Source organism: Octodon degus, unplaced genomic scaffold (genome assembly GCF_000260255.1).
Source record: "Octodon degus isolate 3935 unplaced genomic scaffold, OctDeg1.0 scaffold00008, whole genome shotgun sequence".
Lineage (NCBI taxonomy): Eukaryota > Metazoa > Chordata > Mammalia > Rodentia > Octodontidae > Octodon > Octodon degus.
In genome coordinates, this window is record NW_004524584.1 from 22985149 (window position 1) to 22998246 (window position 13098).

Genomic DNA, 13098 nt, shown 5'->3' on the forward strand with positions numbered 1-13098 from the left:
CGCCTGGCACGTGCACCCGCCGCTGGGCTAGTCTGCGGGAACCTCATACAGTTCTCAGCACATCCATTCGCATTCCCTGGACAATCACTGTTGGGGGGTTTCGGCTACTTATTTAGGGTGGCAGTGGGGATGGGCCAGGCCTTTCCAGAGCTGTCCCCCGACCTTTTTTTCAAGACAAGGTCTAAGTTACAAAGTTCCCAGGCCAAGCTCAAACCTGGGATTTTCCTGCCTCTGCCCGAGTGCTAGGTCATAGGCAGCGGGACCATGTCCTCACCACCCACTGCACACACGCAGTTCCTTCATTTGAAGCCCTCGCAGCACTCCGCCAAGTGGCACGACCTGAGCTACAGCTTTCCTTTCTGTGCCAGCAGAAACAGAGCAAGGACCCCATCTGCGCCGAGCTGAGCAGGGCCTTGGTTCCAGCCTCCTCAGCTGGGAGGCGGCCATCTATCTGAACCAGCTGGGCTGGGCGCTGCCCGGGTCACGGAGAGGAAGAAGGGAACCACGTGGGCTCCTGCCTGTCCATCCCTGCCTGGCTCCTCAGTGTGAACTGGGCTCCACCCTCCAAAGAACCAGGCAGGGCTCCACGGGGCTGGCGAGGGGAGCTCTGCGACCACGGCCGAGGCAGGTGCTGCAGCTCACTGCCCCTGCGCCCGGCGCGCCCTGAAGCTGTGACGCAGCAGTCTGGGGGCCTCTTCTGCCCCCCAAGAGCCCATGGCAACAGATAAGGCCGTGGCCCTCAGTACTTCTCAGGCCCTCCAGAGCGATGTAGGAGAAAACAAAAACACTCTGTTTTGCACTAGCTTTTCCTTCTCAAATGCCTATAAAGCCTTATTACTAATACTTTGGGCAATGAATTATATATGCTGTACTGTCTTGTAAAAATGACAATAATTACATGGAATGAGCCCTACAAGCTTAAGACTTCACCCATATCTAAGTGAAACTGCAAAAACACAGTACATAATCTTTATGCACACTTGAAAATGTAAAATACAAAATCAGTTTATTAGCTTTCTAATGCCACAGTAGAATGGAACAGAAAGAACACATATAAAAATTCAAGTGGAATTTTTTCAGCTTTCAACTAATCGATCGTATTTAGTATTTCCAAAACCGTTCCATGTTCTGTCTCCCCAAGGACCTGGGACCTCCCATCTGAGGTCACAGCTCCTTGGCTCCGCCAGCTCAGCCACCCACTGGGTCAGAAGGACACAGTCCCAGGCCAGTCCTCATGGGCAAGGAGGGTTAGTGCTGACAGTCACAGGCCTCATTGGCTCCATCCCGAGCATCACAAGGATCTGAGGTGTCGCACTTAGGACGGCGGGTGATCCTCCCCCCGGATGCTTCGGTACTTCGCCATGTCTTCTGGAAAAACTTTAGAAAGCTCTTGAATCAACAGGCTTTTAAATTTCTGCAAAGAAAAAAAACACACCATCAGCACATTCACATGAGACCCACCATGCCCCCAAAGGGCCTTCAAAATTCAGGGCAGCCTGCCCCACAGAAGAGCAAACACCAGGCTCCCTCCTCTCCAGATGCGCCCGCTCGTTCCGTGCGTGCAGGGCAAGGGGACAGTCATGGAAGCGTGTGTGCAGCCACAGCACAGGGCACTGCCACCAGCCGGAGGCCCTCACCTGCACCACTTCTGCTGCCTGCCAGGAAAACAAGCACCCTTGCAAGCCGGCCACACAGGTGGCAGGGCTGCTACACACGGCACACACGGAACAGCAATTTCCAGTCACACTTAATAAAGCAGTCACGGGAACCACGTCAAATTCAGTGCACGTGAACAGCTTGGCAAACAACTCGCAGAGCACCCGAGTGGACCTGCTCTCGCTGCGGCCCCAGGGCCCGCCCTTCACGCCTCCTGCCAAAGCGCCTGAGGCCTCGTGCCAGGCTGGCCCCAGGGCCACGCTGCACAAACCTGGGAACAGAACAGCAGCTGCCTGGTCCTGGAGCGGAACCCACAGGCAGAGGACAAGCGCAAAGGAGAGCACCAAGGGCCCAGCCAGTGTGCTCAGAGGCAGCGAGCCCGAGGCGAGGGGCATGGTGCGCAGGGACAGAGGGCTCCAGGCGGGAGACACAGCACAGGGGAAGCAAGGCACAGGGCAAACAGCATGCTGGGGGCCAGGCCAAGCAGAGCAGGCTGCATCGGGCACAGAGGCCACACGACAAAAGTGAGGCCAGGAAGGACCAAATAAAACAGCACTGGGAGCCACAGTCCGGCTGATGTACACAGGTGAAAATGCATATGTATGTGCAAGATGGAGAGATCACTAAATAAATGCCATCAAGGCAAAAAGGAAAAAAAAAAAAAGCTCTCTAGAGTCTTGTGGTAGTAAGGAACATGAGGAGGAGTGTGGAGGTCAGGAGTCAGAGACAGCAACAGGATAAAGACAGCAAAGTAGATACTTCGGAATCCTCTAACAAAGCAAAGGGCCGTGACCCAGGAGAGGCCTCCGGGAGAACCAGCGCAGAAGGAAGCAGACGCAGGGGTGCTGTCACGGGCACAGTTCAGCCTGGACAGTCTCAACTGCGAACAGCCACACTTAGCTGGAGGTGACCACAACCGCCAAAGTTAACCCGGGCCTTCCCAACGACAAGCCTGCTCACTTATGCAAGCACGACATGTTTGAACAGTCCGTGCCCCACAAGCAGGACAGGGCAGCAGGCCGGGGGAGACCTCCATGTGTGCCGTCCTGACTGCACTGGCTCCTTAGGAGGCTCACCTTCATGGTGTCGATTTTGCCTTTAACTTGCTCGTTTTTGGCTAGCGCCCTCTCCAGGCACTCCTTGGTGTAGAGCTGGGGGTTCCGACCTTGATCGATGTACCTACAAACAGGCAACAGCTCAATGAACGTGCTCAGTACTGCTTTTTACTACACATACTAAGTAGCTGAAACACAGGAGATTCTCTCATTACTTCAAATGGTACAAGACTGGCCCCGACGTGTTCAGCCCTTCTCCCGAAAATATCACCGTTACCCTACTAAGGATTCCATGAATCATACCACCTACACCAATGCCCAAATTTTACAGACAGGCACCTGCCCATTCCTGCATATAAGGAAGTGTATCATTTAGCTGAGTTGAATTATTCATTACAGAGAGATAAAAACACACCACACTTACCCTGTCCTATCTACTTAAAACTAGGACAAAAAAATACCTAACTTTGGGTCAATAGTACCACTAAGTGGCTGTAATGGTATAAAAGCTGACAGCAAAACATAAACATCTTGGAGAAAATTCCATTTTATTATAATGTTTAGAAAAGAAACAAAATTATCTTTAAATCTAAAATAAAATCTAGGGGCTGGGCAGAGAGCTCAGCAGACTAAAGCACCTGCTTAGGCAGAGCGCAGAGGCCACATTTAGATCCCCAGACTGCCACGCCGCCCCCGCCCCTGGGGCGTGCTGAGATGGCAACTGAGACGAGGCGTGGTGGCGCGCGCCTGTAATCCCAGCACTTGGGAAGCTGAAAACAGGAGGATCACTATGAGTCCAGTCTACATACTGAGGCCCTGTAGACCCTGTACTAAATACATAATAAATAAATACAATAAAATCCAACCATGTTTCAGAAAAGAAATACCAGACAAGCTCATGCTGCGTGTGTCCTTCTCTGCAGCGAGGTCCTTGCACCAGGTGGACTCCTGCAGACCAAGGACGGCCCCACCTCCGCCAGCACCACCCCGAGGGCCGAGGGAGGGCCCAGCTATATTTCTATCTTTACTTCAGTCTCCATGCCAAGGCCGCTGGGGACCCAGCACATCCTCTGTGCCCACACTATCGGGCAGTGTACAGATAAACCAGCACACGCTACCCAGGGCCCGTAGCCAAGACTCCAGATCAACCTCCCCTCCCTCCCCTGCCCCGCGCTGCCCTGGGGCCCTGTGCCATCCCCTGCCCTCGGCCCCCTTCCACCCACCCCACTACAGAACACCTGAGCTACCAGACCTTCCTTGCCCTATGCCCACCCCATGCAGTCATGGCGAGCAGCACTATGGAAGATCCCTTCTGCCCCTGCTGCGGCCTGAGGGCCCGGAATGGTGCCACATGTGCCCCACCTCCGCGCCCACCCGTGGGGTGCCAGCTGTGTGGTGGAGGCCTCAGTGGCACTGATGGAGAATGAAGAGGGCGCAGGGTGGTGTGAGCAGGCAGAGGGAGTAGCAGAGACCATGAACAGGACAGCCTGTGCACGCCGCCTTGGCAGGCGCCAGGGCCAGGTTCTGATAGGGCTTACACCTCTGCCTCTCGGTGAGAAGCACAGCACAGCTTTCCCTGTATGTGTGAGGAAATCCAGTGCAAGCCTCACTGCAAGGCACACTGGAAGGTCCTCGTGCTTGGAGCCAGGAGGACCAGGCTGTGCCGCACAGTGGACAGGAGAGAGCTGGGCTGAGTCCCGGGCTTCAGCCTTACCTGCCCCACAGCAGCCGGGCAGCCCACTGCAATCACTCCTCAGTCCTTTCTCCAAGAAACCACGACGCGGCCACAACAGTGAGACAATGGAACCCAGACATTCACTGTCCGCAGCGCCCTGGGATGCGGCACAGGGCCAAGACCCTCCAGGCGGAAGCGCTGTGCAGCCTGCGGAAGCCGGCACCGGAACCTCTCTCCCGCCCAGCAGCACCCTCTCCCCAGCTCACACGTGGAGAACGCCACACCACGCCATGCCGCTTCCCAGGCGTGTCTAGCAGTCACATCCTTTTTAAAATTTATAACATGGCCTAAATTCAACTTTTTACCTCTCCGGGAAAAAGCAAGGTTACATGATTGTTTTTTAGCCTAAGTGCTTTTTCACAGGACTTGAGACCCTATGGTGTTTTACACACGTTTAATACACTTTTACTTGCATGTGACATTTTAGCAACAAAACACTGTCATAACTTTTGTTCACTTCATTTTTTAATGCCATTATTATTAGTACACTGAGTTTCAGAAGGGTGGGTATTTTAGTCTACTTTTCCCACTGGTGGGAATGAACCTTTTAGAGACAAATGCCCGCACTGCAGCCCAAAACCCACTTATTTATCCCCACATTCCAATACTGCAATTAAGCCTGAAAATCAAGGTATTAGAAAAACACGCGTGACCTTCTGTGTCCTAAAAGAAAACCACCATGCCCCAGGTCGGCCACCACCGCCCTGGGCGACGTCCCCTACACACAGCGAGCACTGCGCTCCAGATTAACAGCCCGGGAGATACTTACTCAAACACTTCTAGCGGGACAGTGATGTCGTGAAGCTGCTGTCTGCACTTATCTATGTCCTGTAAACCAGTGACGATGAAGTTCCTGGGAGAAAGGCACAACGGGGCGCTGGGTTAACGCACATGGCCGCGTACACACCCTCACCTGGCCACCTCCTGACCACACGAGCGTCCTAACAACACCTACACGGGCGGCGCACGACTCACACAGGTGGAGCGTGAAAGGCAGTACCCGCAAACGGTCGACTTTCCTTCTAAACTAGAGACTGCCGATATGGGGGATGGGCAACTTTTGGGGACCGCAATGAAAATCGGAACCTGTCCCAAACATGGATCCGGTCCTGCTGTGACTTTGAACGGGGTCCGGCGAAGCAGCAGGCTTCTGCTTAACACCAGCTGCACGCCCCGCAGAAGAGAAACTGCCTGCCGGCTTACCTTCGGCCGCCTCCCTGGCCGTGTGAGACCACCCAGCAGCCGGACCCTGGTCACGCCTCTGCACTGCTGGGCGCAGCCCTAGACGCAACTACCTGCACATCCCCCCTCAAGAAAAGTGGGAGCCCTGTCCAGAGCATTCTGTACATGAACGTGATTAATAAATATGGTGAATACTGGGGTGATTTTTTTTTTAATCTACGCTGCTTCAGAAAGCGGCAGGAGCGTCGGGGCGAGCGGGTCAGAGGCCAAAGGCGGTACTCTGAGGATTTAAAGCAATGGCTTTTACTGCAATAAACGCGTAACATTTTAAACGCACACCGCCTTTTGAGCGGCCCCCTCCATCTCCGCCTTCCCCACCGCAGGGCCTCCCGCAGGCCAGCCCCAGCAGAAGGCGCGGCCAGCCCGCGGGCGCACAGCCCCGAGCCCCGGCGCGCCCGCGCACTCCCTCCCAGCCCCGGGGCGGCTGCGGGCGGAGACGGGGCCGGCGGCGGCACTCACAGCTTCTGGTTGAGCCCGGTCTGGCTGCTGGGCTGGAAGTCGCTGACGATGATGCCGAGCTGCCGGATGTTCTCCACGAACTTCTCCAGGTGCTCCTCCAGGTGGTCAAACTTCTCCGCCATCTGCCCGGCGCCACCCCTGCTCCGCAGCCGCGTCCGGAAAGCTGCCAGCCAGCCCGCTCCCCGCTCGCCCGCTTCCTGCTTCCGCCTGGACCGAGACCACTTCCGCTTCCGTCCGGGACAGCCGGCCCCGGGGGCGGGGCGCGTGCAGGGGGCGGAGACTGGGCGGGGCGAGTGGGCGGGGCCTGAGGCTGCGTGGGCGGGGCCTGATGCTGCATGGGCGGGGCCTGAGGCTGCGTGGGCGGGCGCAGGGTCTGCTCTGTGGTCACCACCGCAAACAGCTGGGAAGTAGTAAGCTAAAGGTTAATTTTTAAAAGTAAAAGAAAAAAATCACACACTCCAAATACAAATATTTACTGATGGTAATGAGCCGAGTAGGATGTGAGGCAGGATTGTAAATTAGAGCCCAGCCAGGACAATTGGCAACCTAGCAAGACCCTATGTCTACATAGATAGATAGATAGATGATAGATAGATAGATAGATAGATAGATAGATAGATAGATAGATAGATGAATGATAGGTAGATGATAGACTGATAGGTGATTGATTAGATAGATGACCAATAGATCATAAACAGATAGATGATAGATAGTAGATAAATGATAGATAGATGACACATTGATAGATGAGTGATAGATAAATAGATGACTGATAGATGATAGATAGTAGATAAGTGATAGATAGGTAGATAAATAGATGATAGAGTGTGGCGGTAGTCCCATGTTCAATCTTCAGTACCAGGGGAGGAGAGTCATTAACAAAAATAGAAACTAGTTCGTTTGGTCTTCTTCAGCTGACATTAGAAGCTAGCAAGGTGAACTTTAAGGTAAAGCTGGTGGAGTCTGAGCAAGGAACCAGAGGGAAGAGAAAATGCTTATTGACAAGTGAGGAGACCCAACTTAGTCACAGCAAAACTTGTGGGGATATTCACAATTTTGAAAGCATTAAGGATATGAAGAATTTCTGAGAAAATCCAAAAATTAAATTAACTAAGGAAATTAGAATAGAGACCATCCTTTCCATAACTTCCCAGTGAGCAAAAATGCATAAGCCCTAACACTTTTTATTCAAAGGGTTTTTTAAAATCAAACATTAAAAAACAAAAATTTCAAACTCCCCTAGCCACTGTCAGAGATGAGAAAAAAAAAATAAAAATAAGAACACATCCTAGCTCTATTTGAAAGCATGCTGTGGCTTTGACACGAAAATCAAACTTCAAAGACAGCAGAAAAAATGTTAGTGGCTTTTCCTTATGGAAGCGGATGCAAAAATATTAAAATGTCAGCAAACAAAATCAATTATCATGTGTCAGTTATAACAACCATCTCCACACTTAGTGGCTTAACATGACTTCCATATCTTACTTTGCTTACAAGGCTGTGATGTTAGCTGAGGGCGGCAGCTGCTGCACGCTGCTCATATTTGCTGTCAACTACCAGAAGTAGCCTTCCTGGGGACTGAAGAATCAGTTTTCAAGATGGTGCCCCATCAGCTGCCACGTGGGCTGTGTCCCAGCTGTAGCTGCCGACCACGGAGCTCCTCCGAGTGAGTCTCAGCAGGATCTGGGGATTTCCTGACCTCATGATGGCTGGAATCCAAGAGCACACAGCTCCAGACAAGCGGCAGAAGCAGCCTCGTCTCTTACGGCCGGGACCACAGCCATGGCACACCCCAAATCCGGTGGATTTTAGCTTTCCCACCGGCCCAACTCTCAAAAGGAAGAAGTAAGAAGCCGTACTGCTGGAAGAGCAAGCGAGATGGAAGATCTTGCTGAGCAGTCATTCTTACAAAACATCACTGTCACTCATCACAGGGGACAATACCCATTGTGACCCACTGGAATTTCCCTAAGAGGAATGATTCAACATCATAAAAACTATTCATCTCACTGAGCCTATTGAAAGTATAGGAGAAAAAAAATCTCCGGCAGATTTTTAAAAAGAGATACTTGATAAAATTTAATTATATTCATAACTTTTTCAAAAAAATCTGAAAAAACTTAGAAGAAAACTTCCTAAATATAATAACAGACAGCTACTAAATCTTGCTCAAGGGCCTCAGTCTTATAATACTTTAGAAACACTGACTTTGAAGTCATGAACTAAGCTAAATTCTTCATTGTTGGCTTTTCAGTTCTGTAGAAGAGACACAGGGCGGTGTAGAGACCACCAGAGTGACAGCAGCAATTAGCTTTCCCAACCTCCTCCCTTCTCTCTCTCTGCTCCCTAGACACGCTGGGTGAGCAGTTGTCCTCCACTGGCCCCTCTGCCAGGCTGCCCTGCCTAGGAACCAGCCAATTATGGGCTGGAACCACTGCAAGTCATGAGCCAAAACGAAGCTCTCCTCCTTCAAGTTGCAGGTGGTGGGTTAGCCCCGCAGTGAGGACAGTGACTAAGACAGTTAGCCAGTTCTACTAAGAGTAGGTTAATTCTCCAAAGGCAAGCTGTTATAAACAAAAATTATCCAGCCTGGCCCTGTCAGATTTCTTCCTTCCTATTTTGACACATGGCCTCTCTCCCTTTTGCACATGGCCCATACTCTTTCTGCCCATTCACCATGTTGTGCTGCACCCAGGAGGCTCTTCTGTGTTTGAATCCTCCTGCCACCAGTCACGAGCCACACAAAGCTCTTTACTTTATAAAATCCCAGCCTCAGATATTTTGTTATAGCAACAGAAAGCAAAGACACTTAGCTTTCCTTTGAGATTTTAAGCATTTTGAAGACAGTAATCTAATCTTCCCTAACTCATAGAGTCCAAAACATATGTAAACTAGTTCAGCACATAGCACTTGATTGGCTAAAGGCTAAGGAAAAGAAGACTGGAGAAATGGCAGAAAGAAAGCAAAGCCTGCCCACCCTCCTTGTAACTTTCCTGGGAATCACTAAGTGCTTTCCAAATTATTTAGAGAAAAGAGTACTTCTGTAGTTTTATCTCACCCCACCTGCCATGCCACTCTGCTGTTTATTCTCACACTTAGTAGGCTGTTTTTGCTATCTTCATTGTACATACATTGAAGCCTATGACAGAGCTAGATTCTAGAGCAGCTTCGGAGAAAGAAGCAGAGAGATGCTGTCCTAGCTGCTGTCCCTTGTCCTTGCTATCCCGCCTGGTTATGGTCACCTGAGTTCAATCCCCGGTTCTGCCAAAAAAAGGAAAAACCTAGTGTCTCCTATAGTGGGATCCTCTGGATCCATTCTGTAGGGCTCTGTAACAAATGCTACAGTTTAGAAAGCTTGACCATGACATTTGTTGTCCCCCAGATGTGGAGGCTGAGGCCTGAGAGCAAGCTTAGAGAGAAAGTGTCCCATGCCTGCTCACCAGGTCTGGCAGCTTTTTACAAGCTGGCTCCTCAGCTTGCAAACAAATCAGTCAACCCATGCCTGCATCTGCCCCTGGCATTCCTTTGTACATGTCTGTGCCCAAATGCCCTTGTTGTTTACAGACACCAGTCACACTGGGTCAGAGCCCACCCTGAAAACTTCCTTCTTACTGGATTCTCTCTGCTGCATCTCTCCAAATAAGATCAGTTCTGAGGTACTGGAAGTTAGGATCCAGCACATCTTTTGGGGAAGACAGGACAGTCCATAACAGCCTGCGTGCCCTGTGCAGCCACACCGGCTGTTCTGGTGAGCACAGGAGGCTAAGCTCAGGACCGAGTCATGGCGCAGAACTGAGCTCTTAGGCCCTACGTTTTTGTGTGATGACTCATAAGCTCCATGTTCATGTCCACCAGCATTTCCTGTCCCTCTCTTGTTGACAGTGGTTAGATTAAGATCAGAAATAGATGCTTTAAAGTCTTCTAAAAACAGCCTAAGCCAAGCCTCTGAGGTACTCAAAGGCTGACAAAGTTGAGAGCACTTCTTTCTTTTCTTTTCTTTTCTTTTTTTTTTTTAATGTATTTAGTACAGGGCTTCCAGGGTCTCACTACACAGATCAGACTTGGTTTTCATCCTTCCTGTTTTTCAGCCTCCCAAGCACTGGGAATACGGGTGTGTGCCACCATAACCAGTCTCAGTCGCTGTCTCGGGGTGCCACAGGGTCAGGGCTGGTACAACAGGCTGGGGATCGAACCCCCGGCCCCTGTGTTTGCCTAAGCAGGTGCTTTAATCCACTGAGCTATCTGGCCAGCCCTATAGAGTACTTACTTCTTAGACACTTGTCTCCTGGTGGCCTGGAGTTCTAGTTCCAATTGCTGCTCCTGTCTGCTGAAAATGGAGCTTCCAAGCCTACTGGGTTCTGCACCGAGGTGCTTCTTTCCCCCCTAAATGACACTCATAGGTTCTTTCCCTTTATTTAACATCCTCAACTCTGTTGGCTTATTTGTAAGAAATGTAAGATCTGCATGCTCCAGGCTCCAGATGAAACAAAATTAGGCTGGAGAATCCCATCAAGCCAGCTGGCGCTCCTGGTAGGACCGTGTACGCTAGAAAGTTGCAGGGCTGTCCTCGCTGCGGTCTGCAGCAGCTGCCGCTGGAAATTTCCTTGCTCCCGATGCCAAGTGACCTTGGATTCAGAGACATTTTTTTTCCATTCTTTGTTTTTATTCCCATCATTATTACTCCATCTGCACTCAAAGCCCTTAGTGATATCATTGGCAACATTTTTGCCATTCACTCTAATTTACTGGAAGAACCAGATTCAGCCTAAGATTTTTTTTTTAAAATGCAGCTCCCCTAGCAAGAATGTGAAGCAGCTGGCTTCTGCTTTTTGTTTTGTGGATTTTCAGCAGATTAGAGGTCAAAGCAGAAGAGAAGATTTGTAACGCTGCTGCCTCGATGGTGAGGGTGATGGTGCCAGGGTCACACCAGTGGCGGCTTCGCATTTTGTAGCCTGCTATACAGATGAGCTTACTTACGCTTCAGAACTCTAAGAGGAAGCTACTTCTCTGTACCATAGATGGTCAGACACAAGCCCAGAAGTTCTGCTAACCACAGAATTAGGAGGCAGAATAAAGCCGGCTGATAAAGGCTGATCGTGCTGTTCTTCCTCCCGCGTGCCACACCGACACACGAGTGTTGGAGTAAAGTAGGTTTCAGCGTCATGCTAGGAGTCACATAGCAACAGAAGCACACAACTCGTGCGCTGACAAGTCAAAGCCGTGCCGTGCTTTACTACCAACAAGCACTGGGAAAGGGTGAGGTCTCCCTACTTTCTTTATGAGTAATAATCAGAGCTCTAGCTGGAATTGGTAGAGTGGGGGGCGGGGCGTGGGCAAGATCTGAAGAATAGAGAAGACACTATGCTAGCAGGGCCTGCAGATCGGCCCGGGGCCAGTCAGCAAAGCAGAGGTGCGGTTGGCTTTCTCTTTCCCTAGAGATTTGCCAGATGTCCAGAAGGAAGGACAGGACAGCATCACAGACACAGGGATAAGAAGAGACGCCAAGTGCTTTCGTACCTGACATGCACCAGCGCAGGAAGACGAACTTTTGGACTTCGCAGCGGTTTGTGTCCTGAGGGAGCCAGCACACTGCGTAAGTCCTGATTTCTTGTCGCCCTTTGCAAAAGTCACTGACGCTATGCTGAGTTGAAGCTTCCTCTGAGCACGCGGTAGGGAAACGAGCCGTGCTCAGGTGAGGATCCGAGGGTCGGGGCGCAGAGGCTCAGCCTGCAGAGCCACGCACACGTGGGGCTGTGCACCTGCTCCTGTTCCGACCAGGAGACAGGCGACCTGGAAGCTCTCCAGGGACACTCCCAGCCGTAAGCACGGTGGCCAGAAAGCCAAGTAGAAATGTGCTTCAGTGGGAGATGGACGCTCAGTGGTGCATGGCTGTGAATGCCCAGGACAAGAGAACTGGGTGTCACGCTTCACCTCCCAGGACGGGCTGCTGTGGTGTTAGCCTGGGGCTCGGAGAAGCAGGCCCAGCGCAGTATGCAATCATCATGAAATATGAAATTATGAAATGTGGGAGAGCAATTATAAATATAATAAATAATGAAGTGATGATTACATAGTAAATAATAATGGTAGCTAAATAGCAAGAACGTTTCTCAGAAGAAATCCAGGTGGGAGAGCGTGGGGCAGGAATGAGCGGAGGCTGGGAACACTGCAAGGTGGGTGTGCGGGACACACCAGGGAACAGGAAGGGGCAGAGAGGGGAGGGGAGCCCGAGGGATCTGAAGCCAGAGCTTGGTTCTGAAGAGGAGCAGGACCGCATGTCCTGGACTCCTGGAAGGGTCTCACCTCAGTATCCCCAAGTCAGGAAGTCCTCAGCTGGGAGCAGCTGATAGGAGAAGAATACAGTGGACATCCTAGGAGAGCCTCGAGGCCCATGGCCTCTCCACCCTGTCAGGGATCTGAGTGACACTTTCTCACAGGCCCCCTCCTTGGACCAGGAGTTGTAAAAAATGATAAGTGCTTGTGGGGGTGCCCACCTGTCACCCCAGTACTTGGAAGGCTGAAGCAGAAGGAATCCTGTGAGCTCAAGGCTGGTTTGGACTAAATAATGAGACCCTATCTGACACAGAGAGCAAATTGGTCAAGCAATGGCTGTGACTCATCCACATGGCTGACACTGAAAGGATCTAAAAACTGTGGTACAGGGTTTCAGGGTAAATCCTGAGGGGATTTGACTGACCCTATCAGATACAAAAGTTGCATTTCTTATTATATAGGTCTTAACCATCCAGCAGAAAAGTATAAAAACAAGGTATAAAAAGTAAAGCCATATTAATATGCTGAGCTGTGAAAGGCTCAAGTCAACAACTTCTGACATTGCCAGTCCTAAGCATAATCCACTACTATTATGAACTACTGGACTATATTGGAATATTTTGCTGAATTCACGCACCTACAATATATGAATGACAATGGAATGCCCTTCTCTAAACA

The 13098-nt window shown here is 50.8% G+C and overlaps 1 protein-coding gene across 1 annotated transcript; it reads right to left on the bottom strand.

Annotated features, from left to right (window-relative positions):
• Positions 1–989: 989 nt before the first annotated feature.
• Med10 (mediator complex subunit 10) lies at positions 990–6367 on the bottom strand. The gene is made up of 4 exons (XM_023707054.1): positions 6148–6367; positions 5216–5299; positions 2733–2835; positions 990–1414 (listed from the first exon to the last, which is right to left on the bottom strand). Exons 1-4 carry the CDS (start codon positions 6267–6269, stop codon positions 1316–1318), a joined length of 408 nt encoding a protein of 135 aa, XP_023562822.1. The 5' UTR covers positions 6270–6367; the 3' UTR covers positions 990–1315.
• Between the last annotated feature and the right edge of the window lie 6731 nt (positions 6368–13098).

Excerpts from the sequence above, each read along its gene's own strand:
- Med10 (XM_023707054.1), bottom strand. The coding sequence starts at position 6,269 with ATGGCGGAGAAGTTTGACCACCTGGAGGAGCACCTGGAGAAGTTCGTG. Across the intron at positions 2,836-5,215 it reads GTCCCGCTAGAAGTGTTTGA|GTACATCGATCAAGGTCGGA; the intron begins GTAAGTATCTCC and ends GCCTGTTTGTAG. Across the intron at positions 1,415-2,732 it reads GCAAAATCGACACCATGAAG|AAATTTAAAAGCCTGTTGAT; the intron begins GTGAGCCTCCTA and ends TTTTCTTTGCAG.